Source organism: Sebastes umbrosus, chromosome 5 (genome assembly GCF_015220745.1).
Source record: "Sebastes umbrosus isolate fSebUmb1 chromosome 5, fSebUmb1.pri, whole genome shotgun sequence".
Lineage (NCBI taxonomy): Eukaryota > Metazoa > Chordata > Actinopteri > Perciformes > Sebastidae > Sebastes > Sebastes umbrosus.
In genome coordinates, this window is record NC_051273.1 from 21925708 (window position 1) to 21949707 (window position 24000).

A 24000-nucleotide genomic window follows, 5' to 3' on the forward strand; every position below is an offset into this window, starting at 1 on the left:
ACACCAAATAACTATTTTTTACTGTAATGGAAATGCTCATTAAACAATGAAAATGCTGAAATTTAAATATGTTTAGTGGTGGAAAAAAACGAGAGATGTGTTTATGTGTGATTCATTGTTTTTAAGTCAATAAAATAAAACATTTAAGTAAATAAAATAATAAATAAATAATAAGTAAAATTCATTGATGGGAACTCTATTTAAAGAAAAAAAGACATAAGTGCAAAAGTCTATGAAGATCTCGGCTTTTATTTCAGAAAGCACATTTGGTTGATCATTTGGTTTTTTGACAAAAGACAATTATTTTTTCATCAGTTTTAGTTCTTCTACCTTATACAAACATGGTGACAACTACTTCATATGACATGTATATTATAGACTATTTGGTTAACAGAGGAAAGTACAATAATAAAAAAACAAAAACATTTATATACAGAAAATAGACAAGTGGCTTTGCATATGAACGGGAACTGACATGCTCAATCTTTAATAAAAAATGCTGACTGACACCTCAATGTACAGTACGTGTGTTTTGTGAAACTGCAGGGACTTCATAGTTACAGAGAAAAAGGCCTTGAAGTGACAGGTACTGGGAATATTGGTGAATTATTTGGTTCGTTCACACAAACACTTGCAGTAGTAATTCAAATCATTTGTTGGTATCAGATGTGTGTGTCTAACTTTAGTCTTTTCAGATCACAACAATAACTGAAAAAGGGCAACGTGGTACAAAATTTGGACTTATATTTTTGGCAGAAAAATAATAATTTGGTCTTAGAGACACTGATGTTCTAATTTTGAAGTTTCAAAAATAAAACAGTGAATGATTGTCTGTGTCTATTACAGAGCAGTCACACAAAGCTATGATCAACTTTAAGATGGAAGACAAAAAGAATACTTTTATCAAACCTCACTCTCCCTCCAGACTTGGTTTATGAATCATTACAATTAAAAAGGTGCAGAGATACACTGATTGTAGTTAAGCAAAAAAGGCAAAACTGGTTAAATGATTTTGGAAGAGAAAAGCAAGGAGGCAGTTTAAAAGTTAAAAACATGCACCTCTGTAACATTCAGAATCAAGAAGTGCGAACAGATTTCATATAAAAAAAACAGAAACGTTTTAAAGTCAACATGTCCTTGCCAAAAACGAGCTCAGTAATAACAAGCAGAATGTGCTGTAAGTCTATGTACATTTCAACATACTAAAACTAATGTATGTTTTTTGCATAAAGTTTGTCAAGCTTAATTAATCCCTCAACAACACATGAAATATAGTGGCAAGACACGGAACAACTGCATCCACATGAACTTTCTTTTGTTTGTCTGTAACAGCCTTCAAAACATACACTGTCCTCACTGAACCCACAGCATGCAAGTAAAAACCTGCATTTACTGAACCCTCCGTGTGTTCAGACACTTGACGGGAAACATCTATCAACTGTAATCAATGCAGTAAATACATTTAAGTTGTTATAGCCATTTAGTAACATGTGTGTGCATTTCTATATAATCTGTAATTTACTTGTCTTTCTAGTCATGCAACAGCATTTTGTTAAATTCCCCCTTTAGCACATTAAAAAAGACAATGCATGAATAAAAAAAACATTTAAGGCAACAACTAGGTAGTTTTGCTAAATTAAAGCATCAACTGAATTTGACCCATCGTGTTAAAAAAAAGTAGAGTGAATGGTTGCGACGACGAGTTAGTATTGGCAGGCTTATCACATGAAACAACACATAGCATGTAGCAGAAAGAAAATGACCTCCGAAGCAGACAATATCAATGCAGAGCGTCCTCAGTGTCCATCTCAACAGTCTGTTTTTCTGAGCCGGCCGCCATTGGGTCAACACTTCCTCGTTGATCCCTCAATATACAGTTTGTGTTCGGGCGTCAAAGGCCGAAAAGAAAAAGTCTCGACTTCTCCAACAGAGAGCAGACGATGCTCGGTTGGGATCACAGGAACTACGTGGAAACTGATTTGAGCTGGTGATGGACAGCTAACTGCACGCTTTTTGGTATTGAGAACATTTGATATCTAGCTGATAATACTCAATGACGTTTTAGAAACTATACAAACCGTTTTCTTAAGTGCAAAGAGAAAACATAAAAGGGGAAGTGACTGATTATTATGATGAAGAACAAAAAGAGACTTAACGTGAGAAAAGCATTGTATGGGTTACCGTGTTGTTATTCAACTACACAGAACCCCAAAGTCAGTCTGTTTATGCTTTCCTCGGGCCGGCCTACGCGAAAACCTGCATGTTACCGAGCTGAGGCTGCTGAGAGGTCTGCTGCATCTGCTGCGACTGCGGCTGCAGCTGCACCTGCTCTGGAATGTGTGTGCGGTGTGACGACGGCAGTGCGTGGTGGGGGTTCCCCAGAGGGGTGGGGCTGGTGGTGACGTCAGACCAGTCCGAGTTGGAGTGTGGCGAAGAGGACGACCAAGGGTCTGGGGACTCGGGCGAAGGGGTGAGATACGGGTGCTCGCTGGGCGGGTGGGCAGAGTGGCCGGGGGTGGTGCCCTCCGAGCCGGTGGTGGTGTAACTGTGCTGGGAGGGGGGAGTGGGGTACTTATCCACGGGGCTCTGCATGGGCGGGTAGGAGGGCAGCGGCCGAGACTGGCTCTCGATCCCCCCGTGGCCTCCGTGGCTGACGGTGTGGGGGTGCTGCAGGGCGTGGGAGAGCCCGTGCGCCATGCTCATCTGCTCAGGCATCTGGTACATCATACCGGAGCATCGGAGGTGGCCTGGCCCCTGCTGGGAGTGACCCTGGTTCTGGTTCTGCCCCTGGGACTGCGTGACCTGTACCTGCCCCGGCTGAGGCTGCTTCAGCATGGCCTGGCCTCCTCCGGGGGCCATCATCTGGAACGTGACGATGGGCGGCAGCTGCTCTCTGCTCATGGTGACATTCATGGGAGTCAGCATCGGGCCCTGGCCGTGGTGTTGGCCCATGCCAGGGTGAGATCCCCCCATCTGGTGCGGCACCAGGCCGAACATGTGGCCGCTGTAGCCGTGCTTGGCCATGCCCACCCAGCCCTGCTGCTGTCCCAGCATGTGGCTGACGGGGGGCAGCATCGGTCTGGAGGTCGGGCTGCTCATGAGGGGAGGGGAGTTTGCTGTGGTGGAGACGGTGCCGGACACGTCGGCGGTGTACGAGTGTGGTGATTCCAGGGAGTCAACAGGTGACATGGTGACAGAGCTCTCTGGAAGTCCCGCTGCCTTGACGCCATTCGCGTTTCCTCCTCCCGTACCTCCTCCATTATTTCCTCCTCCCGTTCCAGCGCCCACACCCGGCCCCTCTCCTCCAGCGGGCTTCTTCCTTCTCTTCGCCTTCATGTCTTTTAGCTCCTTAGCTCCCCCGCCAACACCTCCCACCTTCGCTCCACCTCCGCCCCTCCTGCTCTTCTTCCCCTGTGGCCCGGGACGCATGCCGATGAAGCCCGCTCCGTTGGCCCCGCACATAACGGAGTTTCCTCCTCCCATGTGGTTGGGGCCGTTGTGTGGACTGTGAACCAAATTGTACTGGTCCAGCAGCCGCACTATGTCGTGATGCATGCGTTCTTGAGCGGTGTCGCGCGGCAGCCGATCCAGGTGATCGGTGATGTCGCGGTTGGAGTAGTGGTCAAGGAGAACCTGAGCCGCCTCAAAGCTGCCTTCTCTGGCTGCAAGAAACAGTGGAGTCTCCTCCTGAAGGAAACACAGCAAGCAGACAGTTTTAATACAGACTTAACAACTTTGTACATTTGTTTCAGTACACTTTCCTCCAGATACTTCATGACTTATTCTTTTGTAGTTTTGTAATGAGGAACTTTAACTTTTACTTGAGTGATTTTATAAGCACACAAACAACAACAATAGTTTGAAATAACACAAATGAAAACACGAGAACCAACCTTATTGTCTTGCATGTCACGGTTGGCTCCATTCTTCAAAAGCACAAGAGTGGCCTCCACATTATTAACTGCAGCTGCCCAGTGCAGAGCGGATTTGCCTAAAATGTTGGGACGGTGAGAAAAGAAAAAGAAGCACATCCATGTTAACCAGAATGAAATTATTCTTATTTAGTTTTTCTGTTACATTCAATTCATAACATTTTTCTGTGATTAATGCTAGGCCGGTACAACCGGTATGGCAGGACTACACGCACACACACACACTAGAGGCTGGCCGACTCTGTTGTGTTACACGTCACGCCGGCACGATGCTGTCAATCACAACTGGGGCAGCATTATGTTGGCTTTGTTTGGTCCAGAGTAAAAATGCAAAGCCAGTGTAATTAAGGGTCTTCTACTGCGGGATCTTTGTATAAAAGGGGCTTATGAGAGAGAGTGGAAAATGTTGCCTGCCAATAAATTAACAGTTGTCAATTCATGATACTTTCTCATCTCCTCATTTTAGTTAAACAAATAAATAATGCTGCACGATACAAAGAAGGTTTCAAATAGACCCCGTGATCGGCAATTGGTACTGGCCCCAAAAATCATGATCGGAGCACCCCTATCTTTAATGTTACTATCTAACCAGATTTTAATGGACTGAAACAAGCATTACAGTGTCTTAAGGTTTGCTACCATGAACACTTCCAATTTGCACGGGTGGATCTAATAAGCTTGATCTGCTTACCTACAGTACTAGCATGATTCCTCGTGCTAACATTGTAGTTTCAATAGGAGCAATACTGTAATCCAAATAACTGCGTGCATGAAATGCTGTAATTCCTACACCAAAAATAAGACATTCCACAGGAAGAGAAAATATATGAAAAGTTTTCTGACCGTGGTCGTCTACAGCGTTGATGTCAGCGTGGCAGTGGATCAGCTCTTCCACCATGCCCTCCACAGCTAGCCTGGCTGCCAGGACCAGCGGAGTCGTGCCGTCATTCATCCGGGAATCCAGTTCTGTTGCACGATTACGGATCAGAATCTGAGAGGAGACAAAGATACAGACACATGAGATATGAAGAACTAGAATTACCATCTCGCGGTCGTATGCCCCCTGAACCAGTGAAGTTGCAGTTTACATCCATGTCTGTCCAAAATGCCATCACTTTCATAATTTTATCCTGTTAGACATTTGTGTTAAATTGTCATAATTAGCACATGAATTCTTGAGTTATGGCGAAAACTGTGTTTTGTTACAGTGACATTTGACCACCAAATTCAAATCAGTTCATCCTTACGTCCAAGTGGACGTTTGTGCCAAATTTGAAGAAATTCCCTCAAGGTGTTTCTGAGATTTCGCGCTCACAAGACGAACAGACGGACAACTCGAAAACATTATGCCTCCAGCCACAGCGGTCGCCGCCGCGGAGGCATAAAAATACATGACAGACGATAGAAGTGATGCAGATTTCACCAGTAAATAGTTTCTAACCCATTCTGATCAAACGGTTGTCTCACCTGGAAGACTCCCTGAGCGTCAGCCGCCACGGCAGCATGCAGCGGAGTTCTGCCCATGTTGTCGTGGGCGTTGGGATCAGCTCCGGCGTCCAGCAGTCTCTTAGCAGCATCAGCCCTGGCGTAGCGGGCAGCCAGGTGGAGCGCCGTTTCTCCCGTACGGTCAGTCTGAGCCATCAGAGAAGCACCCTGAGCGATGAGGTCCGAGATGACGCTCGGTCCTGGTTCATCTCCTCCACTCTCTTCCTCCTCTTCTCCGTGCAGGCTGCAATCCGGGCCTCCGCCGTTACGCAGCGATGCCAACATCAGTGGGGTGAAACCATCTGAGAGAAAAAGGAAATTCATTGTTAGAGAAGTTCTTGAAAATTAATCAGATCTAGAAGTTTAGAAGTTTTTAGTTTTTTTTCTCACCAGGTCCCTTGACGTTAACATCCAGACAGTCGGCGTCCAGGTCGGCCTGTGGGGGGGTGAGGGAGATGTCAGCAGCCTTGCGATGCTGCAGGGTCCACTCCCTTCGGTCAACACCTCCATCCATAGCGATGGGCAGCAGGGGTTTGTCTTCAGTCTATAAAAAGCAACAGAACTTGAAACAACATTCAACCCCAAAACCTTTCCTCATGTTCCAAACATTCTTCACTCGATTTAATTTAAACTACTCCGATCCATCATTCTGTTTTCTTTCTCAATTCACTTACTCTTGCTTTCTTGGATGGGGCCTCGTCTTCCAGCCATCGCTGACTCTGACCTCCATCAATCATGGCTCCATCCTGGCTCTTGAAATTCCTGATAGGAGAAAAAAAGTTTAAGCGACAGTAACATTTTGTTCTGCTTATATTTATTCCAGGACACAGCTTCCGGCCATATTATCTGCCCAATACCGAGTGTTTCTGCTGCTGCTCTTTACATTCCTCCTGATGCAAATATAAAAAATGCACCATAGAAATGCACTACTGTTTTTGTTTTGTCATGTTTTTCCTGAGTAGCATAAATGGACTAAGCTACAACTACACTTTGTTGTGCAACCCTGTGTTGCACAATGACAATAAATGATCCTTGAACCTCGAGCATGCATATCCAGCTACGCTGTTTCACACTCAATCAAACGGCAGCATTGATCTCTGGGAGCTGGGCAGTGCAACCACAGTCTTCTAACTGATGCAATTGAGCTCTTTCAGTTATTTAACGTAAAGTATCTTACACAAAGGTTTCTTAACAGTAGAAGGGTTCACTTTGTATGCCCACATTCCCCCAAGATCCCCTGAGAAACCCTAAAACTTACTCTGGTATGAATTCCCACCCAGTAGTTACTATATATCTTGTTTTAGGTGCTCTTTAAAGTCCCCATGAAATGAAATATACATTTTCCCAATTCCAATCCTGTGTCTCTGTGTTCATTGTTCATTTACCTCTTGTTATATGCCAAATATATGTCAAAAAAATGAATTTTTACATCAAAATTGGATCAAAATCCCTGATCTTTTCTCTTCCTGTAAACGGTTTCAAATGTTTGATGACTAATCCTGCACTTGGGGGCGTATACAAAAATTCATCCAATCCAATGAGACTTTGGGCGACGAGCTAGCCAATCGTTTGTGGATCAAATCAATATACGTTCTTTGATCGAAGTGGCTAACAGAGCAATATGGAGAGAGACAGGAATAGATGTTTTTTTTGATATCAGTGGGCAAAACAATGTGGCTGAGGTCTAATTAATTCAAGGAAACCTTTACCGATTTTCAACCGACTCTGTGTCACTGCAGCGCAGCAGTACATGCAGTGAACGTCCACCGAATGACGACACGAAGCGACTGGCAGAGTTCTGCCGGTGGATAGATGAGCGAGGAGCTCCAGGTACGGTTCATCTGCATGTACTGCCCGCACTGCAGTAACGTTACCACATAGCCGGTTGATAATCGGCAAAGTTTCCCTCTCATTTCTCCCTTGTTCTCTGGCTGATCTAACAACAGGTGAGGGAGGTGTGTGTGTGGAGCCAACAGTCCTCTGCTCTGTAGCTCCTACCTCCGTATCAAGCTAAAGTCTAAGCCCGCCCACTTTTTAGGGGCCCAATCAAATGCAAATTATTTGATTTGAATCCCTCTTGTAACTGTACACCACTCAAATATTCTGTTTCACTGTGAGATACGTCACAGTACAACAGTTAGAGACGCTCTAACTTCCGTTTCATGGGGACTTTAACACAAGCTGTTGGTGTGTATATATCCACTCACTTCATGTCAAAGTCATCCTGTCCGACAGGTTCTCTCCTTTTGTCATTCTTATTGGCCATGAATCCATCAGGCAGCCACAGGCCGCCATGTTTGTGCTTCCTCTTGGCTGCTAGCATCCCCAGCACCAGGATAAGCAGAATAATGACCACCGCCACTCCAACCAGGTACATCAGAGGCGTCGAAACTGGCGGTTCACTTGGCTCACCTGGATGAGACGAAGGAAAGTCTAATATCAGTTGTTTTTGTCACAATTTGATTTAGGTTTTTACCTACAAACAAACCATTAACTGTTGAAGGACAGGCCTACTTACTGTTAACAGACACCAGAGGGTAAGGCAGCTCAGCCTTGATGTGTGCTGCTGCAAGGAATGACGCAGCCTCATTGGTGTTGGAGAAACAGTCGACAGAGCTCTGGGAACATTCACGGTTATCGAGTTCCAGGTGCACCACAGATCTGCGCAGACATGTGAAAATACAAAGACTGTTAATGACACGCAGTTCATTCATTTCAAGTAGTATTATAAAAGAAATGACCCCATCATTAACTATCCTTACCCAATAACCTCTCTCCCCAGCTCCCGCTTGCTTCTCCTCCTCTGTGTTTGCCGTCCGTGCTCCTCCCCATAGTACGGGTACACCATTGGCTTCTTATTTTTATCCAGCTTCACCTGCATGTTGGTGTGCAGCAGGGCTCCCAGGGAGCGCAAGAAACCCCTCAAGTCTCCAAGCAGCTCCTTCGGCTGCAGCCGGACCACGATGACCAGCGTGCCATCTATCACTTTGGGTGGAGTGTCGCCGGAGCAGTCCAGACCGTCCCAGCCACAAGCCTCCGTGTAGCAGCTCAAGTCACAGTTGCCGTTCCCAAAGTGGTCTGCGCAGTACTTGTCATACCTGAAAATACACAAGAGGGTGTTGATTTGGCTTCAAACTGTTGTGGACTTTATACGTAGCTACAACAGCAATGACAAAATAAAGAAAAAGGTCACATACTTGCAGGACGGCGGGGTCTCCTGGCACTCAAAGCTGTCAAAAAGGCACCCAGGGTTGTCACACTCCTTATCACATTGTCCATTCTTAAAGCGGTCCCAGCAGGGAACACTGGCGGTGCAGTTAACCCAAGGCTGCTGCCAGTTGAGCGAGCAGTCGCCTCCATCCCACTGACATTCGTGGTTGTTACACTGACCGTCACACACTTTATCCCCCGCATGCTCCTCACACTGCAGATAGGGGCAAGGTGGAGTGCGTTCTGTGGCCAGTTTGTTCTCACAGTATAATCCGGAGAAGTACCTGGGACAGCGGCAGCTGTACGGGTATGGGTTTGACGGGTCTTTGACGCAGGTTCCTCCATTTTTGCAGTTCAATGGACATCTCTGTTCATTCTCACAGTGTGCTCCACTGAAGCCTGACTGGCACCGACAGGACAGGTGACCGACTGGTGACTCCACACAGCGACCTCCATTCTGGCAGCGCAGCTTTGCACAACTGTAGCCTTCTATTTCGCCACAGTTGAACCCAGTAAAGCCCTAAAAAACATGACATGTTGTTAATTGTAATAAAGTCATTTTAAAAAGTTAGGCTTGGCTACACATTTGTTGAACAATAAAACTTTGCAGCTGACGTTTAATTAAACAAACTACTAGAACTAATACACATCTAGATTCTCCTACAAATCTACTATACCTGAGCCATGGTGTGGCCCTCTGAAGCAAGCATGACAATAAGAGAGGGAGCAAGAAGTTAGTGGAGAGAAAAAACAAGAATTTAGTGTGAAGAGATTGTTGTTCTAGTATGAGAGCAAAAGAAAGGGAAACACTGAGGTAGTAATGTCAGCCTCATGTCCACCGTTATAATCTTCTGAAGTCACTCAGTATATCTAGAGCATATACAATTAATAACTTCTGAAAAGAATGAAATAGATCCAATATTTCTCTAAGACTAAAGTGATAATGAAGCATTAGACATTGTGTTCTGTTAAAGATTTTATGGAATTTGTGGGATTGTTAAACTTTTTTATATAAAAAATCTTAATCATACATTTAGCATAGTTCACAGTCAGCTGTGTTACTTATTCACCAAAGTTGATATTCACTATTTGATAGTGGAGTCTGGAGGGATGTGCAGGAGCCAACATGCTAATGAGAATACTGTTTAACAAGAAAATGGAGGAGCGTCACAATTCGCATCCGGTTCATTGTGAACTTTGTGCGCAAAAATGAAAACACAACAAAAAGCAAAATTATGCATATATTAGTTATTTGTCTCTTTCAATAGTTTTTGGAAAGATTGATGAACACAGTACTGTCAATTAAGACTTTAAAGGTAGGGTTGGTTAAGATTTTAGAAACATTCTTTGTTAGGTTAGTTGAAATGTTCTGACCAAAAAAAAAAAGAAATCTGGTATCTGAGGCTGTCGCAGGACTGTAATAAACCCGTCCAATCATAGCTACTAGCTACTTTCATTGGAAAAGAGTTGGCAACACTGGGCTGGGTTTTTCGGTTGGATCATTTAAAAAAATGTAGTGTACTTTTGCTAGTTTCTGAAGGTCACCCACCCTGCCTTTAATGCAAAAACATAAAAGTATAGCGTTACACTAATTATGGTCAAATTAGAGTGCACAGAAAATCAACAACTGTAAAGTCTGTTTGCACTGAGAAATGAATAGAAAAGGTTTTATTCAGGAAGTAAGCATAAAAGAGGAGAATAATTGAAACCATGATATCTTCTGCTACCAGAAAAGGAGTGGCATTAAAGACACTTACTGGAACACAGGAGCAGGTGTAGCCATGTACTGAGCTCATGTTCATAGAGCAGATGCCACCGTTGTGGCACGGCTTAGACAGACACAGATCCACCATGGACTCACAATGACGACCTGGAAGAGAAATAATAATTAACAACTAAAGACATTTACATTATTGAAACACTTAACACAAAAACACTGATGCCTTGCTGGTTTTCTAACATACAAAATGACAAAAAAAGACAAATGACATACCCGTGTATCCAAGGCGACAGCGACACTGGTAGTCGTTGACCAGCTGCACGCAGTCGAGGCTACCGGCGGCGTGGCAGGGCCCAGACAGGCATTCATTGAGATCTCCCTCACAGTGTTCCCCAACGAATCCCGGAGGGCAGGAGCATGCGTAACGGCCCACACCGTCCACACACTGTCCTCCATTCAGACAGCGAGGTTCAAAGGAGCCGGGCTTGGGGGCACAGTCATCCTCGTTCACTTCACACTGGAGCCCTACAGAGCAGCGAACAGACGGATGTCACTGTGTGTATCAAGTGAAGCGCTGAAGCTGCTTTTATGAATGTTTAAAGGACAGTTTTAATCATCCTGAGTGTGTACATGTATGTAATATGCAGACTTACCATGTGCTCCATGTGGGCAGGCGCAGGTGAAGTGGTTGATGAGGTTGATACAGGTTCCTCCATGGAGGCAGGGCCTAGAGTGGCATTCATCTACATCATACTCACAGTTCACCCCCTGGTAGCCTAGTTTACACTGGAGCAATGAAACAAGAGACAGAGGTCAGCTCATTGTGTGCTTTGGGAAAATAGAGTCCAGGTTGAAAAATACCAAATTACCCATTAAAACCTACAAACCAAGCACATCTACACCACCAACAAACACACACAAACACACACAGCTGAGAATTGACTTACTATACACTCGTAGGTGCCCTGATAGTCCTTGCATGTAGCTCCGTTGCGACAAGGGTTTGACTGACACTCATCGACCATCTCTGCACAGTAGCTGCCGGTGTATCCTGGCTGGCATTGACACTGGTGGGAATTGCCCACATTCACGCACCGCCCGGCGTACTTACACACATCTTCAACTTCCAGACCTACAGTAGTTTGATAAAGGAGGAGCATATAGTGAATAGAGAATGTGAAGATATGCAATTATTGCTTATTTTAAGATTTTGTCTGATGAAACTGTGGGCAGGAAACCAAATTATCTTTGTTCGGCTACAGTGAACAACATATAAATGCTAAGTTTGTTTAGCTACAATGTAAATTCATCATTACTGCATTGGGGATGATATCTGCCATTATCCTAATTATAAATAATGTGTCAGTTGGTCGTTGAGATAACAACCAAACTGAAGTAGCTCCTCACCATTCCTGGCGGCAAAGTCCTGGCAGGACATGTTCGGGACATCACAATATAGTCCCGTCCATCCCATTGTGCAGTGGCAGGTCCAGGAGGTTGACGTCTGAGAGCAGGAGCCGCCGTTGTGACAGCGTACCTGGCTGCAGAGGTTCACAAAGTTCTGCGTACGAAAAACAAAAGGAGAGAGAGTTACAGCTGGCTGTAAATGTTACACAGACAGAAGGAGCTACACCACATCCATCCACCTTCTTGAGTTAGATACTTTCAGTTGGGTGCATCTGCCCTAACCATCTTTCTCATCAAGGTCATCAAGCCTTCTTCAGTGTGTGAGCACTCCACCAAAAATCACAATTCTATACTTAGACCCTGGGTATTTTAGTTGTTATAAATGTTAGCAAATATTAAATTGCTAAGAACACATACGGCCCAGCTCACGCACGTCACCTGCAGACCCACTCTGTACATTTGCAGTGACATGCAGACACTTTACCTGGCAGTTTTGTCCATTGTGTCTCACGGGGCAGGTGCAGCGGTAGGTGCCCAGGCCGTCAGTGCAGGTGCCTCCATTTTTACAAGGTTGGGAGTCGCACTCATTCTGCTCGAACTCACAGAAATCCCCGTAAAAACCAGGACGGCAACGGCAAGAGAAGCTGTTAATGCCATCAATGCAAGTCCCATTATTCAGGCAGGAGCTGGAGGGAGGGAGGAAAAGAAAGTAGTGACTAATGACTGTCTAGAGTGCTGAGACATACTTTAAAAAAAAAGGTATGAATGAAGAGGCAGGACAAACAAACTTTAAAAACAACCAGAAAACAAAACATCTACTAATGTCATCTTTGGAAACAGTATTGATATTTTGTTTTTCCTCTAGTCAGTCATGAATTGCACCTAAAAAAGTCTTAAACTTCAACTTCAGGTTTTCTTGTACCCAATTCGGACATTTGTTTTGGACATAGTAATCATTAATTCCATCAGGTCACTGCAGGAGATACAGTAGAAATCATCCAGGAAGAACTCATTGTCGAAGAACTGAACAATTAAGCTTTTATAGTTTTATGAATGGCTCACCTCTCAGTACATTCGGGGATGTTGCGTTCACACAAGATCCCATCAAAGCCCTGTCTGCACTCGCACACAAAGCTGTTGACGTAGTCCCGGCAGATGGCACCGTTCCTGCAGGGCTGGCTGGCACACTCGTCTACCTCAGTCTCACAGCGATCCCCCTCAAAACCCGCCTGGCAGTCACAGGAGAAACTCCCAACCTTGTCCACACAAGAGCCTCCATTCAGGCATGGGTCTACAGAGGGGAGAAGAGAGAGGGAAAAGAGGCTTTCCATGACCAAAAATTTAATTCAAATAACCCGTCACTGAATGAACAATTCATCCAAGTTATCAATGAACAATCCAACAGCAGTCTGGCTGAAACATCTGTAAAACAAATGCAGATTGTGTGGAAGCACGCTTCTCTTGTATTAACACGTTTGTTTGTCTGAGATATTTTTACATTGTATCGTCTATGTGTAACTCAATATCTCAGGGAACTCTCTATGCTTCTTTCCACTAGGGTCTGAATATCTCTAGTCTCCAACGATATGTCAAAGAATATCACATAGGCTGTCATAAATGCAGAGGTGCAGCTTCCATTGGGTGCATACAGACACTAACAAGGTGACTGAATTAGTTGAAAGTGAAACTCACTAGGAGAGCAGTCGTCAATGTCTATCTGACAATTGTGTCCGCTGTATCCAGATTGACATCTACACGTGTAGCTGCCCGGGCTGTTCATGCAACGACCACCATTTTTGCAGGGGTTCTTTTTGCATTCATCCACATCGTCCCTGCAGCGTGTACCTACACAATTGTGAACAAACAAACAAAATATTATTACAGCATCAATCTAGCACTAATACATATTATATATGACTTTGCACTCATTCACACAGCCTCATAGTTTCCCTCTATCTCACATCAATAAAAACCAGGGCTGTCAAAGTTAACTCGATAATAACGCAATAATGCAAATTCCTTTTATTGCCACTAATTTCTTTAACGCATTAATGCAACTTTTAGGATGTTGCCGGATCACTTTTAAAGCTAGAGTGAAGACTGGTATCATATGAAACGAGAAAAACCGAAGGAATCCATTGGTATCAACCATGTCACACTAGCTTGTCGCAAAGGAGGTTAAATAACGCTCCAAACTTACGGTCAATTTTGGTGAAGAAAAACTGGCATGGCCATTTTCAAAGCGGTCCCTTGACCTCTGACCTCAAGATATGTGAATGAAAATGGGTTCTATGGGTACCCACGAGTCTCCCCTTTACAGACATGCCCACTTTATGATAATCACATGCAGTTTGTGGCAAGTCGTAGTCAAGTCAGAACACTGACACACTGACAGCTGTTGTTGCCTGTTGGGCTGCAGTTTGCCATGTTATGATTTGAGCATATTTTTAATGCTAAATGCAGTACCTGTGAGGGTTTCTGGACAATATCTGTCATTGTTTCGTGTTGTTAACTGATTTCCAATAATAAATATATACATACATTTGCATAAAGCAGCATATTTGCCCACTCCCATGTTGATAAGAGTATTAACTACTTGACAAATCTCCCCTTTAAGGTACATTTTGAACAGATAAAAAAATGTATCTATCTCACAGATACAAACATACCTTGCCAACCAGCAGGACATTGACAGGTGTAAGAGGTGTAGTCTGCAGATGGGCGACACACTCCTCCCCTCTCACATGGATGAGAGGCACAGGGAACCTGTTCCACCTCACAGTGTTTACCTATTTTGACATAGCACACATTTTAAAGAATGCCACAAATACTGCTATTGCATGCTAATAAGTGGAAGTTGATATGGTGGAAATGTGATATCACTAACCTGCGAATGGCTGACTACATCGGCAGTGATAACTGTTGACTCCATCTATACAAATGCCTTGGTGCAGACACGGCTCGGATGCACATTCATCGACGTTCCTCTCACAGCTCACACCTAACGCGAGAGGAGGTGTGAGTCAAATATTTCTCGTTAAAATTCAGTGCTGTTTCCTCAATTGATTGCTACGTTAAAAAAAAAAAAATGCAATGCTGAAATATAATAATTAGTGCTATTACCTATGAATCCAGGTTGGCACTGACAGGTGTAGCCATTATGTCGGTCCACACAGGTGCCACCATTTTGGCACGGATTGGGCTGGCACTCATCCTTTTCCTGCTCACACTGTTGTCCCACCCAGCCAGCTTCACACTCACAGCGATACCTTAACACAAAATAAACACCAGTACGGGTTTAATAAAATGAGAAATTAGCCACATTGTAATAATAACTCGTCTTTGGGATATCTCCAGAATCAGTTCAAGAATGGCTATTACTTAGATTATTATATTATTGTATACACATAGTTGTGATGATACTGCAGTCTTAATGTTCCGCAGAGGGAAGCACCAATAAAATAAAACAACATGAGAAAAATGATTTGGTTGTTGGCCCAACTGTTGCTTTGCCTAATGCAGTGGTTCCCAACCTGGGGTCCAGATTGCCCATAGGGGGGCGCCAAAGATCACAGGGGGTCCGCCAGGATTTGTCTGCTCTGAGGTTGTCAAAATTTGCTCATGTGTGAATAAATCATAATAGCACACTTACTGGATAATTTACACAAAAGTTTGCATATAAAACTATTTAAAAAGATGTATTTTTTTTGCTACTTAGTAGCAAAATCTAACAAAATATTCTGCTTCAATCCATATTTGTTGGCGTTTAGCTTTGCAAAAACAACATTTTCACTGCGGTCAAAATACCTATTCGGTCTCCTGCTTGACGCAGACAAAGGGAGGCCCGCAACTGTATTAACTGGGCAGTCTAACAGTAATCTAACAGCACCATAAATTACATTATTTAACCATAATAAAAAAAATCGATTTGGGCTCTAACACTATTATAGTAAATTAAAAAAATTAAAGTTGTTACATAAAAAAGATAATTTATGTATCTGCATTCACTTGGTGAATCCGTCAAGACGTCATATCTTTATTTATGCTGATGAAACTGACTGAATGACTTAAAGAAAGTTGATTTAATGAAAAAAAAAGACTAACTCATTTAATACTTTAAATCACTTTATTCAAACTGAGGGTAATGTTTGAGATCATGTAATTTTTTTAGGGTGATGATGGCGGAGGGCTCAGCTTCTCTTAGATACAAGTAGCGGAGGCTTCAAGGAAAATAGGTTGGGAACCACTGGCCTAATGGATCTTTTAAATCCATTATATAACTGGTGTGTGTTAGCCTATCTTTAAGCATGAGATTAGGACAGATGGATCTCAGAGTAGCAGTACAAGGTTAACGTACCCGTGTTGCTGTTCAATACATTCTCCGTGCACACAAGGCTGAGGAGCACAGTGGTCGGTCCCAGAGAGGCACAGAGGGCCGTGGGTGCTGGGTGGACAGAGGCAGTGGAACCCGTTGACCTTGTCAGCACAGGTTCCCCCACTCATACATGGGTTGGAGTTACACTCGTTGATCTCCACGTCACATTTAACTCCTATTAGAGAGCAATTCAGAGTTCTTCATTATCCTGTTGCTTTCAGTAACAGCATCCAGATATTGAGCTTGCAGTGCTTTTATCCCAGCAAAAACGTACCTGTATATCCAGGGGCGCACACACATTTGTACTCGTTAATTCCATCGTGGCACTCTCCGTACTCACAGGGGTTGCTGGCACAGTCGTCTTCATTGATCTCACAGTTCACCCCTGAGTAGAAAAAATACAAATTCAAATAAGGTAACAATAGTCAGGTTATATGCTTTATCCTTTTATATGACTCTATGTTTGCCTAGATTTAAAAGTAGCACACTAAAAACACCCCGTCACATCCCTTTTGGTTGAAGTGTATTGCATAAGAGGTGAAGCAGATCAAGTGGTTGTTCACTCATTTACCACCAGGGGGAGCAAGACTCCATACAAATGTAGTTCAGCAAGGAAGTGAGAAATGTTAACAAAAACTTTTAATAAAGCAGAGGCCCGCTACGACTCAAGTATGACATAAACCTATGAAACTAACACAGATTACATTAGAGGAACAACTGTTGAAGTGGGTGGGAGAGAGAGAGCGGAACAGGATGAGAAACAGACAGAGGGAGAGAGATACAAACAGAAAACTAGACAGAGAAGAGAAAAAAGCACATCAGAGGATGGGGAAGTGAGGGCATGAAACCAGAAAGTGAGACCTGACAGGGTGACCTGACGGCGGTTTTGTGTGAAGTGAGAACAGCACAGACTCCAGTACCAGGCCTCGGGGTGGTACTGAACTGAGCCTGTTAATCCACAGAGCAACGTAGAGGTAGCACCACTCGACCCAGACTTGTGACTGCTACACACACATGCACACGTAGAGTGCTCTACACTTTATACATCGAAGGCTATACAGGAAGCTCGAGACGTGGGGGATGGGAGGGGGGGGGGGGGGGGCTTTACCTACAATTCAAGCTCCACTCTTAAAACTTTTTAAGGGCCACAAGAATCAATCAGAAGAAAACTCTCAGGAGCTCTTTCAAATAAGATTATGTAGAGCTAATCTATTTATTCTTCAGTGAAAAAGTGTCAAAGGAACAAGAACTTAGGGTCGGGCAATATATCAATATTATATCAATATTGTGATATGAGACTGGATATTGTTTGATTTTAGAAATCAGAATATCGTAATATGGCATCTGGATTATTTATCAAAAATCTCATTGTGTAAATATTTTGTGAAAGCTCAACCTTACAATATTGATATTGAGGTATTTGGTAAAAAATGGTTGTCATATTTGATTTTCTCCGAAACGCCCAGCCCTACAAGAACTCATACAATGTTTTGTGCCTATAGTTCAGTCTGTATGGTTACTATAACAACCAGATGTCACGAAGAGCAGAGCTTTGCTAAAGAAGTGGCAGCACACGCTATTTTTTGAGTAGGAAGTGTCTGAGACGGAAGATACAAAGAGTGAGCTGGCTTGTCAGGCAGATGAGAGACTGATGAGTAAGCCAATCTGGTGACGTGCTATCACACTCTGTATTCTCATGTAGTGGAAAGGTTATCGCAATGAATAATGCTGCCCCCAAACATCTAATGATTCATTTACCACATCAAATAAAATCTCACTGTACAGGCAATGATTTTTGTAGCACACCTACCTGTGGTTCCTTGAAGGCAGTTACACTGGTAGGCATTGACTAGGTCAACGCAGCGTCCTCGGTTCTGACACGGGTTGCTGTGGCACTCCTGGACCTGGATATTACAGATGGAGCCTGTGTATCCAGGTTGGCACTCACAGGAGAAGGTGGCGATGCCGTCTCTGCACACACCGTGGTGGCATGGCTCTGGTACGCAGTCGTTGATGTTGTCCTTACAAAGTGGACCAGTGAAGCCTGCGGAACGACATTTTCCTCTTAGAAAAATAACAATTGCATCACGGATCAAGTGACAATTTATTTTCCGGGTTAAAAAGGAAAACCATTCTACCATTCCCCATTGTTATAGCACAATAGCAGAGCAGGCCGTACAAATTCAAATGAGGAGGATGTTGCTTTTACTACAACATATGTTCCCCTTTACCTTCAGCACATTCACAGTCATATCCGTTGGGTCGGTCGATGCACTTGGCCCCATTTAAACAGGGTGTGCTGGAACACTCATCTATGTCTATCTGGCACATTTCACCGCTGAAGCCTGAAAAACAGAACAGCATGGTGATCATAGCAACAAACGTATACATTAAAACACAGTATTAAAACAGCAAGGGCTTTATACGCCAATTCATTTTTTCACTTTGACTTGATGGAAATCTGACAAATACATGAACATAGCTACATGTGTACCAACCTGCTGGACATTCGCAGACAAAGCGGCTGACCTGGTCCAGGCATTTACCCTGGTTCAAACAGGGCGAGCTGATGCACTCGTTCACCTCTATCTCACAGTGAGTCCCCTCAAATCCTGCAGGCATGACGAGAAACAAGTTTTTATAAGTTACACACGTTAAGGACTTTATGTTTTTAATCCCATTCCTTTGCAGTTTCTAAGCAGCTTCACTTTGACCTAGTGGTGACAGCCGCCTCAGCAGGCAACTTATTATCAACTTTACCAAGGATAGTCATGTTTTTGGTCCTTCTTGTCTATTTGTTAGCAGGATATCCCGAAAAAAAAGAAAAAGATTTGAAAAAAGATTTGAAAAGGTAGGCCATGGACCAAGGAATAAGAGACATTTTTCGTGTAGATCCGGATCCAGGAATTTTAAAAAGGAGATTGAATATTTTTCAACATTTTATATATCTTCTCATGGACTACTGAACTTGTTTGAATTATAAACTGTGGTACATGTATCACATTAGTGTTTATCACTCTGGATCTTCAGATTTAGTTGCCAATTTTTTTTTCAATCATTGAAAAAACAACTTCTACAAGTTATGTTCTCTATGAGTGCTTTCTAGCTATCAATAACAAATTGTAATCCACACTATTGCTATCTTCTCTTGACCGACAATTTCAAATGCTGCACTTCTTCAAAGATTATCTGGAAATCTAAGGGGTCCATGTCATACTAGCTTGCCGCGAAGGAAGCTAAATGATGCTCCAAACTTACACTCAATTTTGGCGAGGAAAACTGGCGTGGCTATTTTCAAAAGGGTCCCTTGACCTCTGACCTCAAGATATGTGCTAGATATCAACTATTTTAATCGATTGACAGCTCTAGTTAAAAAGTAATGTATCTTATGATTTCTCAAGAAATGTACCGTGCATGCAGATGCAGGTGTAGTCGCCAATGCGATCCAGACATGTGCCATCGTTCTGGCAGGGGCTCGAAGCACACTCGTTGACATCCTGTTCACAGCGCGGCCCAGCGTAACCCCGAACACAGTTGCATGTGAAGGAGCCATCGGTGTTCACACACTGACCGCCATGCTCGCAAGGGTTGGTACCTGATGATGAAGAGGAGAGAGGCAAGCTTGAGAGCAGAACAGACTGGCAGAGACACACGTTATGTGCTGTTAGAACTTTCTCTTTCTCACCAATGCTGCATTCGTCTCTGTCTCTGTTGCAGGTGCTGCCTACGTATCCAGGTGCGCAGTTACAGTTGAACATGCCATTGATGGGGTTGGTGTCGCACTGAGAGCCCTCTCTACAGGGGTTACTGATACAGGCGTCATCTCTATGGCAGAGCAAACCTGAAAAGAGCACCATGTTGATGAGGAATGAGTAAAAAAGATTAGCTAGAGAGCTCCAGAGTTAATCCCTGACATGTCAACTAATGCAGTCTCGCTGAAATTACCAGAGTTTTGGGAGCAAAATGGGGCCACGTTGTTCATAAGAGCTAAAGAACAGTTAATTTAGCGTGAAACCACCAGTGTCTTATTTGCACTTTCTCCTCATAACATTTCTTGGCGTCTACTGGCAATTTGAGGAATGTTCGAGCCGATTCAATTTGAAAGAGCAACAGCCAATGGGAAGAATCCAACACTCAAGCGACCAATGGTGTAACTTCATCACTCGCTCAGTATAGGACAGGCTTTCGCATATATAGAACTGGAAACGCTAAAAATAATGTGTTCAGCTATTTGAATAACAGATCAAAATGCAAATAATATGTCTGTGCTAAGACAAAAATGTCCCCAGAGAATTTCCAATACGCAGTAGTAGTTCCGGGTAAAACAAACTTAATGCAAATTTGCAACTGGGGAGAGGTTTATTTTTGTGGCAAGACTTAATCCAGATATAAGAGTGTGTCACTAACCCGCAGGCTGGAAATGCAAATCTATTCTGTGGTGTAATTTATGTATTTCACTGTTGGACATGGATCACATTAAGTGCAAAGAAAAAGCTTTGATGAATATCGTGAAATGATCTGCTTAGGAAAACATCAGTTCTGGTTAGACGTGTTCCACAGAATACAGTCGCCTGCAATTCAACACTCTGTCAACAGTAACTAATCAAAACCAAAGAAAATACAGAGTTTCAGTGTAAAGACCAATACTGATTTATTATTTATGTATTTAACAACTTTTTTTCAGTTGTAAACACAACACATCTAAAAGGAATTATGGAACTATGACTCAGCATTTCTGTTTGGTCTTTTGTTACATAATATCTTGATTTGCAGTTATCAACCCAACGCATCTCAGGGTTTGGTATGGATGATTTACACATACACATGTCAGCATTTAACTCTCCTTTTGCTGCTGCTATATATGTTCTGCTTGTTTGCAATGTCGTTCTATATGTATATACGTCACTACTGCTTCTACTGCTTTTAACAACTGTGTGTCATTTTCTAATCTTTAAACTACATGCCCTGTTTTTGTTTTTGCTTTGATGTATTTTAGGAAGCCTTTTGTAACACCTTGACCAGGGGCTACAGATGAAATATATATATTAAGTATATTTATTATTTCATTTCTCTCAAAATAAACTTAACTAAAAGAATAACAATGTCTCACTACTGGCCTACCTGTCTTTCCGTAGGGACAGAGACAGACGAAAGAAGCAACACGGTCGATGCACGTGGAGCCTTGGCTGCACGCAGCCGTAGCACAGTCATCGATGTTTTCAGAGCAATCGGGTCCACTCCAGCCGTTAACGCACACACAGACGTAGCTGCCAAACAGGTTGCTGCAGGTGCCTCCATTCTGGCAGGTGTTTGGCTGCAGACGACACTCGTCCACATCTTCTGTGCAGTGCTGACCTGTGGAGAGGCAGGGAGGTAGACATGAAGAGGAGGAAATGTAAACACATTAAGCTTATACTCTATGTCAACACTTCATGTTACAACATAACTCAAGGAGTAACCTCATGGGGTTTTCTGGTAGAGAAATCAAAATATTTACCCTTTTTTTAGATGCTTATCATCTTATTTAGAAAGTTTTATTTTTTGAAGACTTGGAAAATGTACAGTATGAGAATACTATGTATCTACAGTGCCCATTTCTGAATAGTCTGCTCACGTTGGTGTTGTTTCCACCGGTTGGATTAGAGCAACATAAACTCAGACAGGCCCAAGGAAGCTGATGTATGCATGTTTGCTTTGTAAACGGAAAGCTTGCGTGTGCCAGACAAGTGTGTTAGCAGAGACACGCCTTGTGTGAAGTACCGGTCCTCCGTAGGATGAAGAAAGAGCACAGAAGAATGGTAGGAAGTATAATATCAAAGCAAACTACATGAAGGGATGCACGTTATTATGACTGATCGCAGCACAAACATTTATTCCACCTCACTGCTCAGCCGGCAAACACAGAAAAATGAAGACTTAAAAGTAGAAAAGATATTTCATATAATGTCTTGAAAATGAAAAGGTAAAGACACAAACAGTGTGTTGTGGATTTCATTTTAAAAATGTGAAAAATGAGAGAATATTCTGCAAAACATATTCAACACACAGCTTTTTTTTAATTGAAGGTAAATAGCAGAATTTCTGGTGCAGGACCACGCCTCAACCGTGCCACTTCCCGTAATTCCTATAAATACCTGCCTAACCAACTCCTCCTGTTCCGCTCTCGTTTTCTGCACCTCTCCCTCCCACCCCGTTCTTCTCTCCTAATCTCCTCGTCTCCTCTTCGTAGGGTCCCAAGGGGGTCCGTCGTGCCCGGACGCTACGGCGGATCCTTGAACGAAGCCCTCCAAACCGTATACGACTAAGTGGACAAACCACAAGCATCATCTGTGTTTTCCTTCAATATATTTGTTAAATCGTACCTCGTTGATGGCGTGGTGGTGCTTGCTAGTGAAACGCAGCAGGCATTCAAAATACTTTTTAAGACGAATATTAGTATGATACATATAAAATATTCCTAAAACTGTGTTCAATGCAATAAGCTTAAAAAAAAACACAGTCATCCAGGAAAAAAGGCTCAACGTCTCCCGGACGGACTGCGGTGGTCTATCAAATCCCTGATAGATTACTTAGAAATGTGAACAGCTTATTTCTACTGTTTACAAAAAAATTAAAAATGATCGCAGTCAAACTTTCAGAGTTGTAAAATCCTGTGTCAGAGCATTATAAATTGCCGTGCAGAGTTTTGGCAACTTATTAGCCTTCAAACTCATGGATCTGTTACTCCAACTGGACTTCCTGGATCGCATCACACCGATCCCTTAACCAACACAGCCCCAGGCGTTGATTTTAACTTACCGGTCCACTCCGGTGGGCACTGGCAGTTGTAGGTGTTGACTCCGTCCATACAGGTTCCTCCATTGGCACACTGATGACCGGGGCAGTCGTCAATGTTGTGCTCACAGTTAGTCCCGTTGAAACCTGGCACAAATGATTGAGGAAATCATGCACTCAAATACATAAATTGTAGTATGACATTCTCTGGTCTAAGTATTAAGACATGTCCTGGTAGTGTATAAATAGCAGCTGTGTGTGTGTTTGTCGTCTGTGACAGTACAGTGTGTCTACACAACACATCCAACAGGATCAGACTGTTTGTACCTCAAACAACATAATGTAACAATACTGACACTCAAAGCTACATTTATTTATAGATAAATACAGTGTCACTCTTTCACTCTTCCTAAACTCAATTTTCTTCTCGTAAAACTGACACTGCCATTTTCAAAGGGGTCCCTTGACCTCTGACCTCAAGATATGTGAATGAAAATGGGTTCTACGGGTACCCACGAGTCTCCCCTTTACAGACATGCCCACTTTATGATAATCACATGCAGTTTGGGGGCAAGTCATAGTCAAGTCAGCACAATGACACACTGACAGCTGTTGTTACCTGTTGGCCTTGAGTTTGCCATGTTATGATTTGAGCATATTCCTGTGAGGGATTCTGGACAATATTTGTCATTGTTTTGTGTTGTTAATTGATTTCTAATAGTAAATATATACATACATTTCCATAAAGCAGCATATTTGTCCACTTTCATGTTGATAAGAGTATTAAATACTAATCTCCGGTTAAGGTACATTTTGAACAGATAAAAAATGTGTGATTAATCGCGATTAACTATTTTAATCGCGATAAATCACAAATTGACAGCCCTAGTTTTTTGCAGTTCATATTCAGCTTTAAAAAGAGTCTAGGCATTTTTGAATTTGAATCCTCCTACCTGGAAGGCAGTGGCACGAGTAGCTGATTTCAGAGTTCTGGTGGCAGGTGCCTCCATTTAGGCACGGTGAGGGTGAGCAAGGGATGTATGAGCTTTCACAGTGTCTGCCAGTAAACCCTGGGGCACAGGTACACCTGGAGCAAA

At 43.1% G+C, this 24000-nt stretch overlaps 1 protein-coding gene across 2 annotated transcripts in view; it reads right to left on the reverse strand.

The window, feature by feature from the left end:
* Window positions 1–229: 229 nt before the first annotated feature.
* The window catches only part of notch2 (notch receptor 2), a 55715-nt gene continuing 31944 nt past the window's right edge, over window positions 230–24000 (reverse strand). The window contains exons 5-35 of one of the 2 annotated variants that reach the window (XM_037770690.1): window positions 23857–23990; window positions 22928–23050; window positions 21251–21484; window positions 19815–19970; window positions 19539–19724; window positions 18628–18741; window positions 18361–18474; window positions 17940–18173; window positions 16404–16514; window positions 16112–16304; window positions 14878–15023; window positions 14642–14755; window positions 14424–14543; window positions 13447–13599; window positions 12817–13045; window positions 12239–12440; window positions 11755–11908; window positions 11295–11479; window positions 11001–11133; window positions 10621–10872; window positions 10385–10497; window positions 8615–9147; window positions 8180–8515; window positions 7936–8078; window positions 7625–7850; window positions 6092–6179; window positions 5808–5961; window positions 5400–5719; window positions 4776–4923; window positions 3894–3991; window positions 230–3687 (exon numbers count right to left, since the gene is read on the reverse strand). In XM_037770690.1, coding sequence (XP_037626618.1) covers window positions 2245–3687; window positions 3894–3991; window positions 4776–4923; window positions 5400–5719; window positions 5808–5961; window positions 6092–6179; window positions 7625–7850; window positions 7936–8078; window positions 8180–8515; window positions 8615–9147; window positions 10385–10497; window positions 10621–10872; window positions 11001–11133; window positions 11295–11479; window positions 11755–11908; window positions 12239–12440; window positions 12817–13045; window positions 13447–13599; window positions 14424–14543; window positions 14642–14755; window positions 14878–15023; window positions 16112–16304; window positions 16404–16514; window positions 17940–18173; window positions 18361–18474; window positions 18628–18741; window positions 19539–19724; window positions 19815–19970; window positions 21251–21484; window positions 22928–23050; window positions 23857–23990 — 6889 coding nt within the window. In that variant the 3' untranslated portion in view covers window positions 230–2244. The remainder of the gene's footprint in view (window positions 3688–3893; window positions 3992–4775; window positions 4924–5399; window positions 5720–5807; window positions 5962–6091; window positions 6180–7624; window positions 7851–7935; window positions 8079–8179; window positions 8516–8614; window positions 9148–10384; window positions 10498–10620; window positions 10873–11000; window positions 11134–11294; window positions 11480–11754; window positions 11909–12238; window positions 12441–12816; window positions 13046–13446; window positions 13600–14423; window positions 14544–14641; window positions 14756–14877; window positions 15024–16111; window positions 16305–16403; window positions 16515–17939; window positions 18174–18360; window positions 18475–18627; window positions 18742–19538; window positions 19725–19814; window positions 19971–21250; window positions 21485–22927; window positions 23051–23856; window positions 23991–24000) is intronic. The other variant, XM_037770692.1, reaches the window with a different exon arrangement.